The sequence below is a fragment of the Pagrus pagrus genome (assembly GCF_965226575.1).
Source record: "Pagrus pagrus genome assembly, chromosome: 20".
NCBI lineage: Eukaryota > Metazoa > Chordata > Actinopteri > Spariformes > Sparidae > Pagrus > Pagrus pagrus.
In genome coordinates this window covers 6,078,830-6,104,587 of record NC_140207.1, presented here as the reverse complement: position 1 = coordinate 6,104,587, position 25,758 = coordinate 6,078,830, and the positions used below count along the sequence as shown (strand labels likewise).

Genomic DNA, 25,758 nt, shown 5'->3' with positions numbered 1-25,758 from the left:
CTCATTTGTTTTGAGTGTGAATACGACAGATTAACAATTCCTACACATTGCATCTTTAAAATAAGACAGTTGCCTTAAATATTTCCCTTAATGCAGCTCAGTGGAGCCATTTTACACATAAGCAACATAAAAACGACGATATAGAGTCCAGCTAGGGTCTTTTAGGAAACATTAAACCGTTTTCAGTAGGTGAAGGACTGTTGACCCAGTTCTGGGGACACACAGTCCTACATTGGTAATCTTATTGTATTTGAGTGTTGTGGGCTTTATTGTGTCCTGACAATCATTACAGGGAAACTTGTCAGCCATTAACCTTTTCCTCCCTCCAGAATTAAGTGAAAACACACCCAAACAAGATAAGAGATCATAACAAACACTGGATCAGCCCTGTGCTGGACTTTCTGGCTGTGTGTTGAACACAACTGAGAATAACTTGGCTGCTGTGTGGAGGAGTGAACCAGGAGGACACACTGTTTTATATTTAGACAACCAGGGAGACGGTGGCAGCGTTTCAGACTGTGGACAGCTGATTGTGTCCCGCAGCAGGCCGAGAAACAATCTCCAAACCAGACAGAAAGGAGAAAACTTTAACTTCTGGATGCGTTTTCCTCCCCCCCCCCCCATCTCCGTAGACTTCCTCCTCTGTCTCTCCTGGATCTGGTCGGATCCAGTCGGGCTTCTTGGTGCGAGATAATCGGCAGCTGATGTGAGTTAATGAGGCGGAGATGCGGGGGGACAAACTCAGACGCGCTGCGCTCCAGCGAGGACAGGTGCGCAAAGAGTGAGCGAGAGGAGAAGACAGTGGAGAAGACAGAGGAGAAGACAGGGCAGAAGACAGAGGAGAGGTGGACAGAGACCGGAGATAAAGCAGAAACACTCCCCAGGATCGCGCTATGGACACCGGGCAGAGCGCGCAGGTCGCCGACATGGGAGGGGAGCACTCCGCCGGGGTGTGCGTCCTGGAGCGGGACCGGGAGAGAGGCGAGGTGTCCAGCCCAAGCCCCCCGGCCAAGCAGCGCTCCCTGCGGGCGGTGTATGTGTTGAACGACGGACTGAAGGCGGTGATGGCCAGCAGCCCGGAGTCCGGAGCGCTGCAGTGTCTGCAGAGAGCCTGCGACTCCGAGAGCGCGCTGCTCACCACCGTCACCTTCGGACGACTGGACTTCGGAGAGACGTCGGTGCTGGACAGTTTCTACGATGCAGGTGAGTGACAGGGAAACAGCATGTCGTTGGTCAGTAATGATAGAGGTTTGGAGTGCAAGGTGAGGTGATTTGTATGAAGTTTCAGACTTTTCTATCAGAAGTTCTGCCCAAAATACGCAAAAATTGAAATAGTCTCTAAAACAACAAACTACTGTATGCAACAGAGGTAGACCGATATTCAGCATTTTCTGATTATCGGTCAGATTGCATAAAATAAACGTATCTAAAAAAGTGCTACTTTGCCACCCATTGTTTAAGTTATGTGTTTTCAAAGACTATTCTAGTTTTTATGCTTTATTTTCTTTCTTATGATAACTGTGAACAAGTTTCCATTCATTTCTAGGCAGGAAAAGTACATTTATGTTGATTTATTTTGGTTGGATGAATCTGAAAAACTTGAGCTGTGCCTCAGGAAGGGAACCCTTGTTTGAGCCGCTGCAGCTGAAATTTTGGTGTGTTGAGGGTCGGCCACTGACGTGAAAATAAAAAAAATCAATCAGTCAAATCGATCATACAGTCAGCTGGCAGAATTTCTAAACTACTTGAGTTGAAAGCAATGATACAAGCAGTGGTGGTTGTTAACGTAACATGTACTGCAGGTCAGTTGGGCCTCCCACTGTAAAATACTGCTAAGACTGATGAATACACACAGCAGCCTTATTGAGATAAATGAAATAATTTTATGCAGTTTGCAGACAAGTGTTCAGGGCAAGAGTCTCACAGCCTGATAAGTGAAGCTGCTGTGTAGTCTGGTGGTACGACAGCGGATACTTCTGTATCTTTTGCCAGATGGCAGCAGGTTAAACAGACTGAGACTGTTGTTTTTTCCTGGTTTTGAAGGCTGCGTTACAGTAAAGTGATCCAGTTCTTCTAATACTTAATGACTATATTCACATTACTGATGATTATTTATCAAAAAAGTAGTTTTTTTGTGGTGTTGTTTTGTGAAAGTGCCAATAGTCTTCTCTATAATCCTGTTACGATATTGCCATCAAGGTATTTGGTGAAAAATATTCCCAGTGGCTAATTGCATTGTGGGTAATGTAGTCAGCAGGTTTTGAAAAGCAGTCAACTTGTCTAGCATTGCACTCTGTAACAATATTGGACTCATTATGGATAGTTGGTAAAACAAATGATCAAAATCAATACAGCAGAACCAGGGGTACCCACAATGCAACTGAGTGAGATCACTGGAGGCTCTTTATCAGATCACATGCGGCTTCCTCTGGAGCCACAAAAACTCTTTATGCTACTTTTTTTTTCACATATGTCGTAGCACTCCTAAAGACTTGTAAACATACTTTAATGTGTAAAATTGATGTAATTACCCTTTAACATAGGGGCTTTTTAACAGCTTTAACAGCTATTTAACAAAGAAAGAAGTAAACATCTGTGCACACATTTGTTTTTGAGAGTGTAATTTCATTCATGCACGCTGTAAGTACAGTACTTGTACGGTACTTGACTGTGGATTGCAGGTGTATAATTACAGCCTGTCTGCACACTGGTCCCCTTCCTGTCTTCTATATACAGACTCGTAATATTTGGTACACTCGAGGCATCTCTGCTGAGTGTTGTCTCTCTTCTGTGGAGCGTGCAGATCAGAAAAACTCTCAGCCGCAGGGGAGGATTACATTCACCCCTTTTTAATCCATGTACATGGCAGCAGGGAACAAAGAGCTTTCAGACTTCTCCAGGGAAAAAACAACAAGAAAGACAATGAGAAGCTCCGCGCTGCTTTTGATTTCTTTTGTACTTTTTATTTCATTTTGTTTTTTTAACGTTGGATCATGTTGTTCAATGCAGCCAGGACTGCACAGATTTGTACATCGGGGTAGACAAATCAACCTCTCCAGAAAATGAATGGCACAACACAGGAGGGCCAACTCCACAGGTCAGGACTCGGTTGTCCACAAACTGGAACGATCTTCTTTGAACAGAGGAGGTGGCCTAAGACATTACTTATCACCCACCTACAATGCTGTGCTGCGTTCCCTCCCCAGGCAGCTTAACAACCATTCACATCTGGGCTCACCTAGCCCTGGCTACCATCATGAAGGCCCTAACGACTCTGTCAGGACACTCCCACACACAGTTTAAAAGCTTTCGACTCCCCTCCAGTTAGAACTGAAGAAGCCTCTTGGATGAGAGGTGAAATGTCTTCAAGAAACAAGTCCAGTTGCCAACGATACAGCACCTAGAGTTACCATGACCTGGATGACTGAGAACCTTCATCAACATGTTGGATCATGTAGATCAAATCATGAGCTTCAAGACATGTGTTTTTGTTGTTGTCACCACCGTCATGGTCACCATCCTCATGGTCGTCTCCTCCTCCTCCTCCTCCTTCCAGACATCGCGGTCGTCGACATGAGCGATGTGTTCCGGCAGCCCTCCCTGTTTTACCACCTGGGCGTGAGGGAGAGCTTCGACATGGCCAACAACGTCATCCTGTACCACGACACTGACCCTGACACTGCACAGTCACTGAAGGTACACACACACACACTAACACACACCTCTCTGAATCTGCGGTCAGAGTATTTAGAGTTCATGGATGCCATTCCTTCGCACCTCCTCAGAACAAAGTGATCCGCTAAGTTATTTACAGACTAATAGAAGTGTGTGTGTGTGTGTGTGTGTGTACGTGCACGCGTACTGGCCGGTGTGTGTGTGTCCAGTACAGTCTGTACTGCAGTGTGTTGCCAGGGGGAAACAGCTGTTTAAAGAGCGCACAAGAACACACACACACACACACACACTTCAGCTCTTATTTCCAGTCTCACATTTTTTGTTTTATCTCCTTACAGGACATGGTGGCGCAGAAAAACACAGTAAGTTTTTGTGTGTGTGAGTGTGTGTGGTGTGTGTATGTGTGTGTGTGTGTGTTTCAGAGTGATTTACGTGCACACACACTCTCTCATGTTATTTGTGGGATCATAATTCATTTTGAGTGCCTTCCACGCACAAATTCATGCAGGAATGCATATCTACATGCTCTCTCTCTCTCTCTCTCTCTCTCTCTCACACACACACACACACACACATACATAGACGGACACACACGTGCAAAAACATGCGTGGCAGCCTCCTGAAATAAACTGCTGCATTAACAGCGGCTATTCATTTAATAACTGATTTTTAATATATGTGTTGTGTTTCTGTGTGTGTGTGTGTGTGTGTGTGTGTGTGTGTGTGTGTGTGTGTGTGTGCGTGTGTGTGTGTGTGTGTGGAGAAAGGCCACACGTCCTCCAGCGCTAGGTTTTCCGTGGGTTCAGTTGCCTCCAGAGTACAGAGGCTCTGGACTGCGCAATAAAGTAGGTACCGTGCTGCTGCAGCAGCAGGGCATGATGGGAGATTTCCCTCACAGATTAATAATAATAATAACAAACATGGAGGAGGGAGCTGAACAACACTTGACCTCCACACGGGATGTTGTGTGATAACAAATTAAAAGCCCTAACAGCCTGTGACTTACAAAGCCAGAAAAGGACAGACTGAGTTTCTGACGCTCTGCAGCTCGTGTTTTAAACATGATGGTATCTTGACTTTAACCGCAGTGTGTCTCAAGTTGAATATCTCCTTCTTAGATGATATCATGCAAAAGTTATGAGTTCACATATCCTGCATTCAGAACAAGCTGCTCAGCCTCTACTTCTTCTGGTCGAGTCGTGTGTCGCCAGTCTAAAAATGTCTAACCATTACTTAACACTTACTGGAGAAGAGGAGAGTTGACGTTTTTACAGCAATTTATAAAATGACAATGTGAAAACTATGTGACAATATCAACAGGGTCGCTTGTAGTGATGAACCTACAGAGAATTAGCTCCTGAATCTGCAGCTCCCCCAATAAATGTTGGTAATGTGTGTTTCTGCAAAACCACGGATATGTTGAAACTTTTTTTTGGGCAACTTTCTGTTTCTTAATTTTATGTTTAGGCAACACAACAGAAAAGCCACGTGGCTAGTGTTAGGAAAGATCATGTTTTGGCTTAAAGTACCTTTTATGGCCACAAACACAGCTGGAGAGTTTTCCTTGCCATGGAGGCAGTATCACCCTTACAAATGTTGAAACGCCACAGTCCCTTGTCTAAAATATTCAGTGGTTTCACATGTACAAATGTTGAAATGCTGCAGCCTTCTCGCCTGTCACTCCCCAACATGACCACAACATTCACAAGCATGAACATGGCAGCCATCTTTGCAATTGCGGGCTAACAAGAACAGGCTCCTGTCTAAATGAATGAGCTTCACTTTTAATGATCACTTGGACATGCTGCATGAGTCAAATCTGATCTGAAACTGTCATGAACTCGCTTGCGTGTGCAACAACGCAATTGGCTGTTTACTCTTCTGATATTAAATACAGGGTTGGCTTTTCGGGCATGTCTCATACAGTTGCCATCTATGGGCTTTTTCTATCCACAATGCTTGAAGTGATCTGTCTTTTGTATAATCTCCCTGGAAATGACGCATGAAAAACATTTAGAGTAAAGACCAAGAGACTGAGAACGAAGAGGTAGGAGAAAAAAAGAGAAAATACAAAGAGAATTTGAATCACAAGAAACCCAAACGGTGTTGCGGTGTGTATTTGTAGCCATGTGAGCCTCATTACTTGTACTAACCTTTGCTGATGCGGGTCATGATGCTATGAAACGATCTTGGTGGTTAACTGATCCTCCTCATTAATCACCTTATAATCCCCACTTCGTCCCAACCCTCCAATCCCCTTCCACTTTCCCTGCCTGGCATCATCATCTGGCATGTGTGTTTATCTGATATCTGTATTACATCTTCACCCGCCATTTAAATGCACCTCCGGTACTCAAACATCAGATCTTTTTCTTCTTCCAGGCCTCCAGTGGTAACTACTACTTCATCCCCTACATCGTGACTCCTAACCACGAGTACATGTGCTGTGAGAGTGACGCCCAGCGCAGGGCCAGCGAGTACATGCAGCCCAGCTGGGACAACCTGCTGGGGCCGCTGTGCGTCCCCCTGACGGACCGCTTCACCAGCCTGCTGAAGGACATCCACGTCACATCCTGGTGAGACGCGTTTGACCATAAACACGATCAAACACAAGCATTTTATATCGTATTAAACATAACAGCTTCGAAAATTTTCACTGCTTTTTCCGTCTGTCCGTCTCCTGCAGTGCTTCCTTTAAGGACACCCTGCTGAATGACATCAGGAAGGCCAGAGAGAAGTACCAGGGAGAGGAGTTGGCCAAGGAGCTTTCCCGAATCAAACTCCGAATCGACAACACAGAGGTCCTCACCCAGGACATCGTCATGAACCTGCTGTTTTCTTACAGAGACATACAGGTCGCCTACAAACACACAATCGTAACACATATACGTGCATTATATTGAAGTGAGAGGCAAGAGATAATTTCCCTGTATGTGACCACCAGGACTACGATGCCATGGTGAAGCTGGTGCAGACCCTGGAGATGCTGCCCACTTGTGATCTGGCCACTCAGCCCATGATCCAGTTCCACTACGCCTTCGCCCTCAACAGGTAAACAGGAGATGGATCCAAAATCAGGCCCATAGGGGAATCCACGCACTTCTTTTTTCTTTTATGAGCAAGGGTAGCAGAACGATATATCATCATCGTTTATAAATCTGTGTTTGTGTAGGAGGAACAGTCCTGGCGACAGAGAGCAGGCTCTCAGAGTGATGCTGCAGGTGTTGCAGTCGTGTGAACATCCGGCTCCAGACATGTTCTGCCTCTGTGGACGGATATACAAGGACATCTTCCTGGACTCAGACTGCAAAGACACCAAAAACAGGGACAACGCTCTGCAGTGGTGAGGACACACACTGCACTTTAATGTGTACTTGTTCTACTCACAAAGACATTATATTACATTTTGAATGGATTTTTCATAATATATATCATCTGGCTATCATAACTTTGTTATTTGCCTGTTATTCACATTTATTTATCTGTTTTTCAACGCCGACCTGCAGGTACAGAAAGGGTTTCGAGCTGCAGCCGACTCTCTACTCTGGTATCAACCTGGCTGTCCTCCTGATGGTCGCCGGCCAACAGTTTGAGAGCTCCATGGAGCTGAGGAAAATAGGTAAAAGGATCCTGAACCTGACGAGCCAGCAAACAGGCCAGGACACCTCAAATGCATCAGTTGCTTACAGTGGCTCCTTGTTTACTCCACCTACAACCTCTGGGGCAAACCTCGTGTTTTAATACATTATTAAAGTACCCATGTGTAAGAAAAGTTGATTTTTGTGTGATGCTTTGCGTTGGCAGCCGACCCGAGCTACAATCCCAGAGCATCAGTATTTGACGAGTTGGGAATGAGACTCAAAAATCTACTTTGCCTACAAATAGGACTTTTAAATTGAATAGTTTAGGTTCAGTAGAACATTTTTAACTTAAGGATGCTAAGCAACTACAGCATACCAAAGTGAACATGAACAAAACAAGCTAGTTAAGCTAACGTTACAAGAAGAAGTTGAAAAATGGAGACGGGAGAGATTGTTAGAAAATAATAAAATATTTGTACGAATATAAATATCCTACAATGTCTTCACGCTTGTAATCTGATGTTGTAGGTGTGAGGTTGAACAGCCTGCTGGGACGGAAAGGTTCCCTGGAGAAAATGAATAACTACTGGGACGTGGGCCAGTTCTTCACCGTTAGCATGCTCGCTAACGACATCCCCAAAGCTACTCAGGCTGCCGAGAAGCTCTTCAAACTCAAGCCACCTATCTGGTAACAACGTACACATCATGAAATAGTTTATATTACAGTATTAGTCCACATGCATTTTAATAAAGTTAATTTTAAAGTATTCGCGGAGCTGTTTAAACTGTTTGTGGTCTGAAAAAAGGTTTCTGTTTTAAGGTAGTTCTTCTGTCTAGGAAATATACTTGACAGTGATTATGACTCTGCTCCGGTATATTTCCTTCCAGGTATTTGCGGTCGGTGGTGCAGAACCTGCAGCTGATCCAGAGGTTTAAGAAGCAGTCGGTGGAACATTCTCCCCAACGAGAGAGGCTCAACTTCTGGATGGACATCATCGTAGAGGCCACGCAGGGCACGACCAACCGACTGCGATTTCCGGTAAGAACACCCATCGACGCAAACACTTAAACATGCCTGACCAGATCTTCAGCATACGGCTTATTAACATGTCTTTTTCTGTTGCAGGTGTTGATTCTGGAGCCAACTAAGATTTACCAGCCCTCCTATGTGTCCATTAACAACGAGGCCGAAGAGAAGAACGTCTCGATCTGGCACGTTTCTCCTGCAGAAACGGTGAGAAGTTAACGTTAAAGCTCGACATCAGCAATACAAGAGAAAAATCCAACGTTCTTATGTTCTTAATACATGAAACAAACATAAATGACATATTTCGATCACTTTTCTACCAAGTATATTTGTCTAATTACTAGTCAGAATACATATAGAGGAAGTTGCACATAACAACCTACTAATTACTGAAAATTACGCAAAGAAAACCTGATATTTTATGGTTTCAGCCGGGAACCAACCTTTTGAGTTCAGAGCCCATTGATTTTGTTCAAAATGAGGTGTGTGAATGAGAACAGAACCAGCTCCATGTTGGTGGAAAAAGGGTTAAGTTTGAGGATTGACTTGTGCTCCTTTTCTCTTTTGATCACATCATCTGGTTGTGTTGTTTTCTTTGGATCTAAACCTGGTTACTCCTATCAAGAAGGAACATCGCACATCTGATATCTCCTTTTAACTCACTTTGAGTGAGTGATAATGGTTGAACAAATCTGTAAACGTAAAAGTGTCATCCACTTTTATTACAGAAAGGGATCCACGAGTGGAACTTCACTGCGATGTCCATCAAAGGCATCAGGTAAGAACGTAAAGTCGGAGGTGAACTAAATCTGAATGCAAAGGTTCCCAAACTCTGTGTAAGATACATGCAAGATCACCAAAATGTTGCCAAATTACTGAAAAACTTTTAACATGTGGTTTAATATTTATATTGATTTGAAACCCACCAAAGAGGAGATGTTTTTCCAATCGTGATAAAACAGAACATGAAGATAAAAAATGTAATCTGAGCTTTCACCCACTTTAATCCTTCTGTCTGAAGCATCAGTAAGTTCGACGAGCGCTGCTGCTTCCTCTACGTCCACGATAACTCCGACGACTTCCAGATCTACTTCTCCACGGAGGAACAGTGCGGTCGGTGAGGACACACCTCTAGATGTGTCTGTGTAGGTGTGTGTGTTTGTCTGCGTTTGTGTTTGTACAGTACGTGTGTGCGATTGTTCTGAAACATGACCCGATGGCCTTGATGTGTAAATAATAATATTATAATGTTTGTGTGTGTGTGTGTGTGTGTTTCAGGTTCTGCTCCATGGTGAAAGAGATGATATCTGATGGGACGGGGAACGCTGTGGAGCTGGAGGGAGAGGGCGATGGAGATACGCTGGAGGTCAGCCCAAACTCTTTACAGTAACTATCTATCTTAACTGCTCCAGGTGATGATTACTGATGAGGAATATATGTGTGTGTTTGTATGTGTCGCAGTACGAGTACGACGCCAACGAGACAGGCGACAGGGTGGTGTTGGGGCGAGGCACATATGGAGTGGTGTATGCTGGGAGAGACCTGAGCAACCAGGTCCGAATCGCCATCAAAGAAATCCCTGAGAGGGACAGCAGGTAGGTCAAAGTTTACCCTGTTTTACACTGAAAAAAAATGTAGAAAATTGTTTTATTTCGCATTTTCTGTTGGTTGAACTTTAGCAAGCAATCTTCTTCTCTGTATGTGAATTAGGTACTCCCAGCCCCTTCATGAGGAGATTGCCCTTCACAAGTACCTGAAGCACAGGAACATTGTTCAGTACCTGGGCTCCGTTTCTGAGAACGGATACATCAAGATCTTCATGGAACAAGTGCCTGGAGGTGTGTTTGTACGACAGAGAGTAAGACGGTAAAACAGTTACGCTGTTGTCTTTTGTTCGGAAAAACCTTCAGTCCTGAGAAAAGTGGATGGAGGATTTGTCTGTTTCAGAGATCGATGCTTGTGACCTTTGGGTTGCTGGGCGGTCTCTCTAACTGCTTGGTCGTCTTCCCATTTCATGATAGGTTTTGGACACTCCTTCTCTCCTTTCTCCAGGAAGCCTGTCCGCGTTGCTGCGGTCTAAATGGGGCCCGCTGAAGGAGGCGACTATCATCTTCTACACCAGACAGATCCTGGAGGGGCTCCGGTACCTGCACGAGAACCAGATCGTCCACCGAGATATCAAGGTACACTGCAGCCCTTCGTATAAGGGCATCTTCGTCAAATAACTGTGGGGTTTTTTTTGCCAGTAAAGGTGTAATTTGTAAAATATGGCCAGAATTTGAAGGAAGCTCCAGAAACATAGAAGGCATCATATCACCAGAGTAAGTAGCTCATGGCTCAGTTAGCCATGGAGCCAGTGGCGGAGATCACAGGGGTGCCGGATGCTCTGGTACTAGCAGCCTGAGAGTGAATGCGTGTGGACATCGAACTGGGACTGAATGAAGCCTCCAAGACCACTGGAGGTCAGTTTAAATTCAAAGGGATACAGAACAGAGGTAACTGACAGCAACTCTGACAAAGACTACGACTCGGTGGACGAGAAGACAGGACAGGCAGGGAAGACAGGAGAGACGAGCAGGGGAAGAGAAGTGACGGAGAGTCGGGAGTCATCAGCAAAAGACTTGATTTGTTCACATCAAGTTTGTATCAAGAGTGTTTTGCAATTATTGTTAGTTATCCAGGCAGACTTTCTTGAGGTACCAAGTGGTATTTTCGAGATAGGACAGGCCTGGGCTAGCTGGTTAGCATGCTAACTTCAGTCACCAACACAGTATATATATCTCTGACACACATGTTCATAATGTCAGCTCATTTTTTAATGCTTCAAACTAAGATTCTGGTCATATCTTACAAATCATTCCTTAAAAGCTTCAGGCGACATATTGATAAAATATGTGCATTTAAAAAAATATGGTGTAATGTGGAGGATGACTCACTGGAGAGCATGTGACGCTACATATTGTACCCAGTGCTAATGCATTAACACAATATTGGCGCTATATGAAAAGCTATAAATAGTCATAAATCAATCCTAACTGTATTTAAACTCTGTGTCTCTCTTGTTTCTTTCTCCATCAGGGTGATAATGTGTTGGTGAATACCTACAGTGGCGTCTTGAAGATCTCAGACTTTGGTACCTCTAAGAGGTTGGCAGGAGTCAACCCCTGTACGGAGACGTTCACCGGTAACTTGTTTACTTCTTCCCACAATAAATCCTGTTGTTGTCCTGCTAATATCATGTACGTAACAACACACAGCTGTTTTATTTGTAACGGTCATGTCCCGACATCTTAAGATTAACATTTTAAAGACAAATTATTAACACTGAAAGCATAACATTATTGATAGTCAGCTAAATCATCACAAAAATAACACCGCATGAAGCTTCATAAACAACTGGAATAAACGGCTTTGAGAGAAAGAAACTGCACGTATCACAAGACGGTAACTCAGCATAAATGGAGTCATAGAAATGCTGCGGACTGTGGGTGTAAATATCAAATGACCCTCAAAATGTCAAGAGCCACTATCAGCCGCTATGGTTACACTCGGACACACGGGCGCGTACGAATGTGCATGTGCGCACAAACGAACAAACAAATTCATGGACCATCTGGCCTCCAGCAGCCAGCGAGGTGCGTAATTAGATTAGCTAATCAAGCAAAGGCAGAAGGGTGTTTACCTTTCATTAGCAGGTGTGTGTGTGTTTGTGTGTGTGTGTGTGTGTGTGTGTGTGTGTGTGTGTGTGTGTGTCCTTATCTGTTTCTCCTCTGCTACTTCCCTCTCTCTCCTCTGACTCTGTCTTTTTATAGCTCTCTCTGTCCCTCAGTGTTTACATCAGCATGCAGAGCAGACCACAAATGCCAAGTCTGTTCAGAATTACTGACTGCAGACTAAATACTCAGAGATAAGAGAAAATATAACCTGCAAATTCTTCTGAACTCACTTTTTTTAAATTAAAATAACTGATCTCAAGTCTTCAGTCTTTCTTTGTTCATTAAAATGAGCTTCATTTATGCTCCAATAAGCATTTTATTGTACAAAACCACTTTGCCTAAATGTCTAGATCTTAATAAACAAAGACCAAAATCAAAGTAAAAGCCATGTTTACACTAACTAGGCGACATATTTCTTCCTCCACATATAAATACACACAAGATAAGCTACAGCTTTTGCAGCCTGTCCTGAAACGACATCTCAAAGTCTCCGTTTCAGTTTGTGAGTCGAACAAATATTCGTTGACACTGACACTGAATGACTTCATTGTCCACGTTACTATCTGCCCCTCTATCTTGCAGGCACTCTGCAGTACATGGCTCCAGAAATCATCGATAAGGGCCCTCGAGGGTACGGGGCCCCGGCTGACATCTGGTCCCTGGGATGCACCATTATAGAAATGGCCACTGGGAAACCCCCCTTTCATGAGCTGGGGGAACCACAGGCGGCCATGTTTAAGGTGAGTTTCGTGTACATGTTTTTGCTTCTACATAAGGGCAGCACATGCACAAATGTGTCCACCCTTTTTATCAGCTAGGTATGGCAACACCACTTGGACAAACCACGTGCAAATGTAATCAGAATCATAAACAAGCAAAACAAATTGCTGGTTTTGCTGCAGTTCTGTGTGCTGTTTGTCCGAGTGGTGTTGTTGTGCCTTGTTGTCCAAGATGGCGGATGTGCCGGCGCGGGTTAAGTAGGCCTCGGTTTTGATTTCTAAACTTTCCATGTCATGATTCATTAGTTTCTTCTTGTTTATGTGATTTTATATTCCAGGTGGGCATGTTTAAGATCCACCCGGAGATCCCTGAGTCCTTGTCCCTGGAGGCCAAGTCGTTCATCCTGCGCTGCTTTGAGCCGGACCCTCACAAGAGAGCCATCGCCTCGGACCTCCTCAGAGACACTTTTGTCAGACACATCACCAAGGGCAAGAAGAGCAAGATCGCCTTCAAACCACCAGGTTAACACACAAACACACACATACACATCTTTGGCCAGTTGGCAGAAACTGGTTGTGGTGTGGAATAACAAGATCATTAAGACTAGTTGGAAGTGATTCCTAATGAGCCAATTAGGCGGCTTGTTCTGATGAAAAGGAGGTGGTTGGGGTGGAGGGGGGAGCCTAAAAAAGATAATATTCAGTAAGCATGAAAGAAGGTCCTCCTGATTGAACCTTTGCATATGTGAAACATTTCTTAATACTTACATTTATTCCTTCCCTTTCTCAACTGATGTTTCTTCAGACTACATCCACAGCGTTTCCCTGCCGGTGCAGTTGCAGTGCGAGGCCACCGGAAGCAGCAGCAGCGAACACGGTTCTGTGAGCCCCGACTGCGACTCCAAACACGATGTTTTCTTCCAGAAGAAGAAAAACTCTGGCTCTGAAAACCTGCTCAAACCTCCCAACTCCAACTACCTGAGGTGAGTATTATCCCTTGATTCCTTGAGGAGCGCCATGCCTGCCTGATGTTCTCAAGTTGCTCAGACGAATTTGAAAAATGGCCGGGTGCACAATGCCGTTCCACTGTAGTATCACATATTTTTACACTAGATTTTCACTTAAACAACTGGAAAGCACCATGTCAGTTTATGTGAACGAACCTGACCCCAACGTGGACATCATTTTTAATTTTTTGTCTGAACCCAACCCGTCGGGACCCATCTGGTTGGGTATCACTGCTCTAGTACTCAGAATGAGCGGGTCTTAAACATAAAGTAGGTGTTGCTTAAAACAAAAGTGGGCGGTCCTGAGCAAAAGTTTTTACTTTAAGCCTGAAATTGATGTGTGTTGATCAGAAGATTGTTTTTATTATTATTAAATAGAAAACTATTTACAGAACAGCCTCAGAATCAAACTTGAGGATTTCATTTTACTCGGATAATACTCCGTTCTGTGTGTTTGAGAGCTAACAGTGAGTACATTCTGGTGAGCTGGGGCATGGAGTTTATGTCGTGTTTTACTGAGGCAGACAGCTGGAAAAAAACAGAGGGCATGCTAAAATAAAATTAAGCTGAAGAGGGAGGGAAACAAACACACAGGATCTAATTTACAAATGAAACACAGGTGCACACCGAAAACAGATGGGAACAAGACAAAGACAGGAAGTGCAAAGGAAAACATGACACATAAGCTTAAAACCTACAAAATAAACACGAAATGACTAAAACGATGACATTTTACATCAATCTGAGATCTGAAAAATAGGATCTTTACTGACGTCAACCTGCAACTTCAACTTCGATAGAAACAGAATCGTCTTTTTGCAGAAGTCGTGCTCATTCTGCATATATTAGCTACTCTTACAATCATAAATCTGTGTGTCAGCGCAGACACAACCTCACTGGAACAGCACAGATCATGTGAAAAGATGCAAATGTGTGTGTGGTTTGGGTGGCAGGTGGTCTTGCTGTGCTCACACCGCGCTCTGCTGCCTTTTACAACACTGATATAATGAGCTCTGATCACTTTATGAGCTTCAGCTAGCGGCTGAGCACACACGCACACATCTGCACATGCACAGACACATGCGAGTGTGTATACGTACGCGCACGTTCCCGCCACGCTGACTCATGCTGCCTCTGCACTTTAGTCGGCACACACAGTAGCCAGGAGAGGCTTGTATCTGTAAATAAACCCAACAGTGCGTCACACACTGTTATAAATCAGTCTTTTTTTATATTGCAGTGAGATCATCCTGTGTGTGTCTGTGTGTGTGTCTGTGTGTGTGTGTGCTGCAGTGTTCCAGATGAGGGTTCGGTTTCGGAGGACCGCAGCGCCCCACCCTCACCTGAGGACAGGGACAGCGGTCTGTTCCTGCTGAAGAAGGACAGCGAGAGACGGGCCATCCTGTTCAAAGTCCTCAACGACGACCAGGCAAAAGTCATCTCCAACCTGAGGGAGAACTACATCCAGGTGTGTGTTTGTGTGTGATGACTGATGATTTAATAATGATGTGACTCCTCCTCTCATCACCCGAAAATATACAAAAAAGGCAAAGAATAAAACTGAATATACTCGTCTTCCTCTCAGTGACAGGGGCGATACGTACGTGTGTTTTAGTTCCCTGGTTAAGATTACATTTTCTTTATTTTGTGACAAACCACTGAAACAAAAACACAGGGAACTATGAATTATTCAACCACTTAGAGGCAAATAGATGTCCGACTAATCTTCTATCATCTCTGGCAGCCTTTGCGGCACCTTAGAGGGCACTTTATCATGTTTTATTTACCGTAGGGGCATCCAAGAGGGTACTTTCCCAGTGTTTCTTTCTCCTTCCGAATATTGGGTGAGCAGTGCCTAATGGTAGCTGTTACACGCTCCCTCCTCCTTCCCTTCTCTCAGGTGCTGCTCGTCAGGCAATTAGCTCCGCCCCATATGCCTCGTATGGCGTCCTGTACTAATATGTTGCTGGTGACTAGTTAGAGGCTGGCACCCCTTGCACAGCAACAGCAATTTTCAGTATATGCAATTGGCATTATTGAAACAACGCTATAATCTGCACTTATTCAAACAATGATGGTAAACACATAGTTACTGTGTTCGACATAATGACATTCAAGCTCTGTAGTCTCATTAAGACACTTAACAGGCACCTTTTTTGAGATACGCAATAGCCATCAAATTCACAAATGAGGTATTTATTGACATATTTTATATGATAGAACAAATCGTGAAAATCTCTTTAAGCTTTATTAACCACAGACCTTATTCCTGGTTTCAGGACTCACTCCTGCGAAACTCTACTTTGAGCTTAGCTTTGTTTTAAGTATATCTGAGACAATCTGAGTCCAGTTTTGAAAAACAAACAAGTAAAATTAAAAGATCACAAAGTACAAATCAGGTGGACTGTTTGAGGCTCAGGTCTGTGTAGGATGTGGTCATGTTCAAGCACATAGTTGTGTCTGTAGTGTCACATTTCTTACCTCCGATCAAGGTGGTTTTATTTTCACCTGTGTCTGTTTGTTGGTTTGTAGGCAGGATTACATAAAAACTATTGAGCAGACTTCCATGAAACTTGAATGGAGGATGTGTCTCAGCCTAGAATAGACCCCTTTAACTTTTGATGCAGATCTGAATAAATCTCACTTTCTTTAACATTGTGAGATAGGGCGCTTTTCAACATTTGAATCTGGATAACAGGAAATAGTTGAGAATAGATTCAGCTGGGGTTTCTTATCTATAAGTAAACTCCACTTCCAATTACAAGGCCTTTTGATTTAAAACTTAGCCTGTGAGAAAAGGAGCCTGCATTTCTGTCTGCCACAGTGTCTTTTCTGATTTCACCACTGGGGGGCGCAAGAGTCAAATGTGTTACAATCCTACAAATAAGAGCTGTGATGACATGATGTAGTTGCACCTGGAAGTTTATCTTTATGCTTCATGTGTTTTTAATTTTGTTTATAAGTTTGATTTCTGAAAATATCTAAAGGCTGACCAAGCTTCTGTATGTAAATGTGTGTAAATGTGTTATGTATGTGTGTGTTTTCAGGGCAGTGAAGAGCTCCAACTGTCCGCCGAACACATCAAGCAGATCATCTGCATCCTCCGAGACTTCATCCATTCCCCGGAGCGGCGCGTCATGGCCGCCACCATCTCCAAGCTCAAGCTGGACCTGGACTTCGACTCCACCTCCATCAACCAGATACAGCTGGTGCTCTTCGGCTTCCAGGACTCGGTCAGCACACGCAAACCGATCCCATGAGAGGAGTTTGTTTTTGTAATGTAGGCTGATACAAATAGCTCATATCAGCATATGTGGTTAAAAACAATATTATAACACATCCACTAAAGGAGATATTTGGGTTAAATGTGTGAAATTAAGTTTGCTGACAGAAACCAAGAAGAAGATTGTTCAGATTTTCAGGCAGAAATTAATGTGCAGGTGATTTTGGGTCTGAATGTTTTTGTTTTTCAGGTGAACAAAGTCCTGAGGAATCATCACATTAAACCTCACTGGATGTTTGCAATGGATAACATCATCCGCCGAGCCGTGCAGGCCGCCATCACCATCCTCATACCAGGTGAGTGGGCTCAGATGCCTGCAGCCCGTCGTGAGCTTGTACTGCCATCTAGTGGACAAAATGCTCAATTCACTTGCAACTTTATGTCCTCCCAAGAAATGAGATGAGATGTCATGAGTAATAACCAATTGTATTAAATGTTTTAACATATGCTCCTGTATCCAGAGTCCTACAGTTGAAATACATCACGTATCACGTGATGTCATGTATCACAGCCTTGACCTCTGACCTACAAACTTATCGCCCTCGCAGAGCTGCAGACCCACTTCGGCCCGGCGTCAGAGTGCGAGGGAGCAGAGAAGGAAGACGAGGTGGACGAAGAGGAAGTAGAGTTCGGTCCCGTTTTAGCTCCACACGCTGACGACTCCGGGGCGACGGCTGACCCGGTCCACTCTGCTGTCAGCACGCTACACTGCGCCCAGTCCCAGGAGCATCAGCGCTCGCATCATCAGCTGGGCGCACAGCTGGGGCGGCTCAAACAGGAAACCAGCAGGTACTTTAAAAACACACGTGTTAAGAAGCACGTTGGGTCGGTGAGCGCCGTTCATGGACACACAGTCACACGCTCACATCTTGTGAACGGAAAGCACCATTTATTATCTCTCTTCACAGGAGGTGTGCAATGACGCACACACACACACACACACACACACACACAAAAATGTCACGAATGCAATACCTCCAGGGCTTCATGTGATGCCACGCAGCAGTAACAGTAAACAGCAGTTAGGTCAAAGCGAAACCTCACCTGACCTTTGACATATTTAACCACTGATGGTTGATATCTTAACCTCATCATCAATACTTAAAAAAAATGGGAAACTGAATATATTTTGTGTAATTGCACCTTCTTTTAATCATGTAAAAATCTAACTGAAGTTAAATTTCCTCTTTTAAGCGATATCTGACAAAGACAGCCGTATAAAAACAGCGTTATAGCAGTAAAGACAAGGGGAAGTGCAATACAAAAGCTCATAAAGATTATTCAACATTTAATAAGTGTTATGTTAAATGCCTGCACAAGACAAGACAGGCTCTGCTGATTTATACCTGAATTATAGTGGTTAAACTGTCTCAGCAAAAGTGACAAACTGCAACACTTTACTTAAATATATAATATTTAACATTTACACAGTATATCGTCTAAAAATGCTTCGACCTTTGTTGTATATTGTGTTGGTAAGTTTCATTTTTACTGTCGCTGTAACTTCCTGATAAATATCAGATGATACATTGAGAGTGAGGAAGGAAGTCGTTGGATGTGACATGAAGACATTGTTAATGGATCCCCCGCATGTTCTGTGAACATTAGCTGCCTGAGTCACTTCGGATAGATTTTTATCATTCTTTAGCCAGCAGTTTTCATTGTTTGGATCGGGAGTTCCCTCGGGGCAGAAATCAGATAGGTTCGACACGAGGCCAGTTTTTCATTTAAATCAGCTGATCTGTTTTATTGGTGCAAAAAGATCCGGCCATTTGTGACTGTGTTCAGACTATAAAACATAACTAACAACTAGGGATCCTACATTTAAAAGTGCGCCTCCACCTCACAAAAAAAGCATAAACAGCAAATTCAGATTCTCTTTTTTCTTTTATATACTTTATTTTTTTCAAGAGCACATTGAAATACAGTTAAACACAGTAGAACAAACTTACACTGATGGATATACATGTCAGTTTATATAATAAAGGGTGAGCGATCATCTCGTGAGGTCACGGACACAATGCATTTTTCAGTCCTGACTGTATCTATCCCGTTGGTCTTTGTCGGAGGTTTTAGCCTGTAACCATTTTCGTGTTACAGCTAATAATATCTCAATTTCATCAATTTTTTGTTTTTTTACTAGAAACATCTAAAAAACAAAGATTACAGGAGACCATCGCTGGCCAGCAGGCCCCATTTTGGCCAGCGATGGTCTAGAATAAGGACTAAACAAAAACCCAAGGAGAGAATTGGGTATGAACACTACTGCAGTATGGAGGTAATCCAAGAGTGTACTTTCTCCAGAGTAACTGAAGACCCAGATTTTACTTTTTTCTTGCAAAGGTTTTATGTTCTTTGGGAGGTCTTAGAGACAATAGTCACACGGCGGCCATTTTCCTCTGATTCTGACGCTCATGGTTCGGAAGTTCAAACTTTGCAGTGATTCAGCAGGCGAGTCCGATAAACGAAGGCCGTCTGGCAAATTGTTACCATTTTACTGTTTCCTGGTTGATCAGCAACTGAAGAGACATCAAAAATCTGTGGGAGACACAATCAGAAGCAAAGACAACAAACACGGTCTTTTATTGCTGATTTGCAGTGACAATGCAAAAAAACGACTGTTACGGCCCTAACGTAAACAAAAGCAAAGACTTGAACACAACGAGGCCAGTAACATATAAAGGACGCCGACTCAGCACAGTCAATAACAAAAGAGTATTTATTTGATTAAAGCAAAACGGCCGTAGCCAAACACAACCAAACCCCGATAATTAAAACAACCCAGAACAAAACAAAAGGGGCAGGAGTTCCTGGCCAAAATGAACAAAAGGAGAGAAGAGACCCCAGACCAGCCTGCCACGACCGTCGCATCCGGGGGTTCCTCCCGACTAAAACTGCCTAACCACAAGAACTAAGCTATAAAGGGAAAACAATAAGGACACGAAAACAGGACTACCAGGAACTCAAACCCAAATGAAAACAACAAAGCCCGGGCGCTCTAACAGGCCGGGGAACTGAAATCAAACGCAAATCAGGAAGACCACAAAAAGACTGCGCGGCCAGCGCCACCTCCCTCCTCCGGCACCACACCTGTAAATGAGAGCGAGGGAGAGAGGGAGAGCCGCCCCGCTGCTGTCTCCTTTTAACCTGCTCAGGTGATTGCCAACACCTGAGCTCAGGCAGAGCAGGGCGGAGACGGGACACACACACACAGCACTGACATTTGGCCACTTGTAACACCGACATGCTTTTGATGACGTTGAACAGCGCTGACACTTCCAACAGACAGGTGTGGCCCAGTAAACAAGATCACTGACTCAATAGCAGAGAAAGAGGACAGTCATCCACCATGACTAGTGTCAATACCCTGCTGTTGGTTCAGGCACTCAATGGTTTCGGGCCAAGATACTTTTCTGATATGCTGCCACGTTATGAACCATCCAGGCCTCTGAGGTCATCAGGTTGAGGTCTGCATCCAAAACTAAACAAGGTGAAGCAGCTCTCAGTTATTATATGACACATATCTGGAACAAACTCCCTAAAAACTGCAGGTCCGCTCCAACTCTCACCTCTTTTAGATCAAGACTGAAGACCTTTCTGTTGCCACAGCACTTTCAAGGCTTTGAATTGCACTGTGACTTTTATTCTTTCGTGTTGTCTCTTTTAAACCTCTTCTATTTCAGCCTACTTTCCTATTTCTTAACTTTAATGTACTCTAAATAAATTTTTTTATTTCTTTTAATGTGACGTTTATGCCCCTGTAAAGCACTTTGAGTTGCCTTGTGTCTGAATTGTCTTGTGTGAACTTGCCTTGCCTTGTGTATATAGCTTCACCACAATAACAGCAGCACTTTGTACTGGTTACTTCTTCTAAACTTTAACTATGCATTTTATCAAAGAAACAAGCTATAGACCGTGACATGTAAACAAAAGAACACAAAGAAGACATGGACAGGGATATGCACTGCTGCGTATTGAACATAATCAGAAAGAGTTTGAGTTACACCTGTGAGTTTCGGATAAACATCTTCATCAGGGTACGCAGGTAAAAAAACAGCAAAGACAAAAGACGCGATTCAATCTGTAAGAATTTTTACGATCCATAATCTTTTCAGCTGACCTTTCAGCTTCACCCTGAGCATCACATCAGAGGAAAATGGCCGCTGTGTGAATGCGGTCTATTGGCTTACAGATTGAATCGTGTCTTTTGTCTTTGTTGTTTTTTTACCTGCGTACCCTGATGAAGATGTTTGGCTGAAGAAAGGCGCCAGTCACGCTTTATTAAACTCTTGACTATGTTCAAGACTCAATAGCGCATTACATCCTCGTCTCTGTCTTCTCTTTGTTCTTTATTCACTGTTAGTTTACATACTTAAAGGTTTAGAGCTCGTTTCTTTGGTAAATCGCAAAGATTAAAGTTTCGTTCGTGGGAATTATCTTGTTTTTTTGGGCCACACGTCAGCTGACAGTGTCAGGGCTGTCCAACCTCATCACTTAAACACAGATGATGACATTTGTATTACCTGGTCAGTTTATTGTCTCTGCAAACCAACAATGACAAGAATGCATTGTTGTTTGTTTTTACTTGGAGGGTTGGGAGTGCTGGATTCAGTTCTGAGGATGTTATACTTAATACAAACTGTGAGAGAGCTTTGTGATTAAAAAAAAATAAAATCTTGACACCAGACACGAAATTTCCAGGGGGGAAAATGAAGACTGACAGGTAACCAGTCATACTACTGGCAGCCTGGCACAGTTTCTGTCTGCTTTCGGCTCTCTATTATAAACTAATCTCCATGCTTAATGTAGTATTAACAGATGTCTCTGTCTCTGTGGTGCCCCCTGCAGGCTGCTGGAGGAGCTGCTGCAGAAGGAGAAAGAGTACCAGCAGGTCCTGAAGGCCACACTGCAGCAGAGAACACACGACCTGGAGCTGGTCAAAGTCAGACACAGACCACCAGGTGAACACGCTGATTGATCCGTTAATTGATTATTTCATCCTTGTGAGCTTCTTTAACTTTATTTTTTTTATTTTTACAGATGTTTCACCTCCCTCCATCTTCCATATCCCAGCGGACCACGAGCCAGACAAGCAGCTCACCGATTGGCTGAAAGAGCAGGGGGCAGACGCCGACACCGTAGATAAGGTCGAGTATCGGGTGGCCTTTGAGATTCTTCCTCGACGTCTACAAACACAGCAGGTTTTTAACCGATGGCTGTGTTGTGTGTTTTAGTTTGTGCTGGAGGAATACACACTGACCGACATCCTCAACGACGTCACCAAAGATGACCTCCGCTGTCTACGTCTACGGTATCTACTAAAACAACAAACTTTTATCAGTGTTGTCATCATTCGTTGTTATTCTTTACATTTTTAGTGCACACATGTTCAGTTTCTACCAGTTTTAAGGTGCATTATTGCCTCATCCATGACATGAAACCATTTGGAGAGGTTAAATCTGGAAGTAGGTCTTTGTTTTTCTCTCGCCTCTCTGAAACTCTGACGCCTTCATACATCGAACTATCATGATCAACCCTTCTTTACCTCAGGGGTGGAGTCCTCTGCCGCATCTGGCGGGCGATCCAGCGGCACCGAGAGCGAGAGAGGCAGAGGAGGAACGAACGCTCCGAAGATGAAGGATGACGGGAGGACAGACAACACTACCAGCCCTGCATGGCCACTTCTTCTTTCTCTCTCTCTCCACAGTGCCTTTTCATGTTGTAGCCTCCGTACGTACAGGACTGTAGCCTCCGTACGTACAGGACTGCAGCCTCCGTACCTACAGGACTGCAGCCTCTGTACGTACAGGACTGCAGCCTCTGTACGTACAGGACTGCAGCCTCCGTATCTACAGGACTGCAGCCTCTGTACGTACAGGACTCTAGCCTCTGTACCTACAGGACTGCAGCCTCTGTACCTACAGGACTGCAGCCTCTGTACGTACAGGACTGCAGCCTCTGTATCTACAGGACTGCAGCCTCTGTACGTACAGGACTCTAGCCTCTGTACCTACAGGACTGCAGCCTCTGTACCTACAGGACTGCAGCCTCTGTACGTACAGGACTGCAGCCTCTGTATCTACAGGACTGCAGCCTCTGTATCTACAGGACTGCAGCCTCTGTACGTACAGGACTGCAGCCTCTGTATCTACAGGACTGCAGCCTCTGTACCTACAGGACTGCAGCCTCTGTACGTACAGGACTGCAGCCTCTGTACGTACAGGACTGTAGCCTCTGTATCTACCGGACTGTAGCCTCTGTACGTACAGGACTGTAGCCTCTGTATCTACAGGACTGCAGCCTCTGTACGTACAGGACTGTAGCCTCTGTACGTACAGGACTGTAGCTTCTGTACCTACAGGACTGCAGCCTCTGTACATACAGGACTGCAGCCTCTGTACATACAGGACTGACCGAATCTCCCTACAGTGTCACACGTGACCAGACCAAAGCGCTTTAGTGCAGGCACTACTGTATGTATCTGTATGTGCATTTTAAATGTGTATGTGTGCCACAACGTGCTCGTGCTTGAGGATTTTGAAAGGAACGTGGATGCAGTTTTTAGTTTCTTTTTTCTAGTATGAAACTGTCCCCGAGACACATAAAAAATTAATTATTGTGGATAAAGCTGCTCCTGTCACTTAATCTGTTCAGTGCTGTCCATTTAAACTCTCAATATATTTTACACAGTCATAATTTTGCGAAAATATGGTTGCATTGCTTCCACCTTGTCATCAATCATGACTTTGAGCCCTCCTCTTGTTCTGCCATTGGTCACAACTTGGGTTGGGTAACGGTACCTGTAGCTTTTTTTAAAAAATGTCATTTCAGATGTCAAAACTAAGTCCCCAATACAACCAGCACTGTTTAAAAAGGGGGAAGCTGTTCAAGGGAACTCTTTTTTACTCTGTCGAAATTGAAGAAGCATTGATGACAAAGGGCAGATACGTGGTGCAGAAGAAGAAGAAGAAACAGGGGCATTATCTGTAACGTTACATAATGTAATAATTACTCTTAAATAGTATTAAATCCACATGCTATTGGTTTCATACCAACGTTTTGGACAGACTAAAAACCTCATAATGTTTTAGCATATTGATTCGGGATTTTAGACAAAGTTTTGGCTAACGATATTAAAAATAGTTCCCAAGAAAGGGAAAAAAAGCCCAGTTATTTCCAACAACAGCTAATTTATTACATAAAGATGTTGGTGCCTCCACATCGAGAGATTACGTCTCACTCTGCCCCCTTACGTACCAAAATTCGGCACCGATTTATTCATTGTGAATCAGTTCTTGGGAGCACCAATGTAATTTGGTCCGTATGCTTAAAAGTACTGTTGTTCGGGACCCAACCCAAGTCATTGCTCTATCTGACGTTCAGATGGACAGCAGAGAGTCGATTGTGCTGCAGGAGTTTGTTTGACAAGTTTCTGGTAGTGTTTTTACATCGTATCCAAGCACAGCCACAGCAAACTACAAAAACTACCACCAACTTATTATTAGTCATATAAATTATCCGTCAGCCAAAACACCTTGTATGTTCTCCAAGATCTTCAGACTGACCACACTGAGATGATTTATTGAAATCATGACTGCCAACACATCACTGCCTTATACATTTGTACGCATGTAACTTGTTAGTTGTGTAAGATTTCCTCGATATTCCTACTGAAGTTACTTTTCTCCTCTGTGTTCCTGTATTTAAATGTTTTTTTTAATTCCAACTGTTGCGTATGTGCCTGTCTTCTTCACGATTGCTTTACAACTGCAATAAAACAGGAAATAATGAATGTGTTGCCCACTTTTTTGAGGTCAGTTCTTGATCTTGTCTTTTTCGGTCTTTTAAAGTAGTCTAAAGGACGACACAGAGTCTTTCATATAGTCTCACAGATAAGTAACCTTGGACAATAGTATCTGACTGGTAGTTTACACAAACTGTACAATCGTGTCTGGGTTGTCTATTGCCTACGTGCCTGCCTGTTACAATGTTCTGTACATTCCTTCCTTTCATTTACTTTTCCATTTTCCATTTACCTGCCTGAAACCTGTTTCTACCTGCCTGAGGCCTCCGATCTGTCTGTCATCTCCTCACTTAACTCTTGTTTTTATTTGCTAATCTGACTGTAAACCAACTGTGACGTTAAACCTGGTGGGACCACAGAGCTGCGATTTTTCCAACATGTGTTTGAAGTTCACACAGTTAACAAATATCAGCATGCTAACAGTTCTGTGAGGCTAAATTTAGGCACAGCAGTGTTTTCAGCCAGATGCTAACGAAATGCGGACGTGCTGATGGAGGATAAGGCCACCCATAGATGAAAATTCTGTCTACCCACCCTCATGCAGATAGAAAGTCGGGTGAAGATTCACAAAAAGCGACTGCAACAACTTATGTCGATTAGGACTTGATTTTAAACATTAAGAAACTACTGATGGGTTGTGCACTTTTAGCTTAGCAGCTACAGCGAAGATTTTTTCTTTAAAAAGTGTGTAAATAATGTCTTTTCAAGTACTTTTGGGATCTAGGGGCTTCCAGAGACTTGGATGGCACCATTTATGTTTTTAGCTGTTCCCTAAGTCCCCATAAAGCTCCAGAAATGTTTTGTCTACTACGAAACTTTATTTAACCGACCATCAGCATGGGGGTGAGCAGATAATGACTGACTTTAAACACCTACAGTATATGTTTAACATCTTCACCTTCTTAGTTTAGAGCTTAAGTATGCTAACATTGGCTGACTAGCTCTA

The 25,758-nt window shown here is 43.6% G+C and overlaps 2 protein-coding genes across 4 annotated transcripts in view; one reads left to right on the top strand and one right to left on the bottom strand.

Annotated features, from left to right (window-relative positions):
* thnsl1 (threonine synthase like 1) overlaps positions 1-25,758 on the bottom strand; it is a gene marked incomplete at its 5' end in the record, with an annotated part of 333,814 nt that overhangs the window by 302,105 nt on the left and 5,951 nt on the right. The gene's annotated exons all lie outside the window — the stretch shown is intronic.
* On the top strand, positions 512-24,800 carry map3k15 (mitogen-activated protein kinase kinase kinase 15). 3 transcript variants are annotated; one of them, XM_084340602.1, is made up of 30 exons: positions 512-1,203; positions 3,557-3,696; positions 4,014-4,037; positions 4,443-4,520; positions 6,058-6,251; positions 6,362-6,530; positions 6,620-6,726; positions 6,848-7,018; positions 7,182-7,294; positions 7,785-7,944; positions 8,145-8,295; positions 8,383-8,490; positions 9,012-9,061; positions 9,305-9,400; positions 9,562-9,649; positions 9,745-9,878; positions 9,994-10,121; positions 10,336-10,466; positions 11,362-11,467; positions 12,582-12,739; positions 13,057-13,240; positions 13,524-13,701; positions 15,019-15,193; positions 16,773-16,958; positions 17,199-17,304; positions 17,557-17,797; positions 21,857-21,969; positions 22,049-22,155; positions 22,243-22,319; positions 22,559-24,800. In XM_084340602.1, exons 1-30 carry the CDS (start codon positions 894-896, stop codon positions 22,650-22,652), a joined length of 4,077 nt encoding a protein of 1,358 aa, XP_084196728.1. In that variant the 5' UTR covers positions 512-893; the 3' UTR covers positions 22,653-24,800. The 3 variants fall into 3 exon arrangements, 2 of the variants coding, with proteins under 2 accessions (XP_084196728.1, XP_084196729.1); XR_014621197.1 differs by having other exon boundaries at positions 22,049-22,319; positions 22,559-22,631; XM_084340603.1 differs by lacking the exon at positions 4,443-4,520.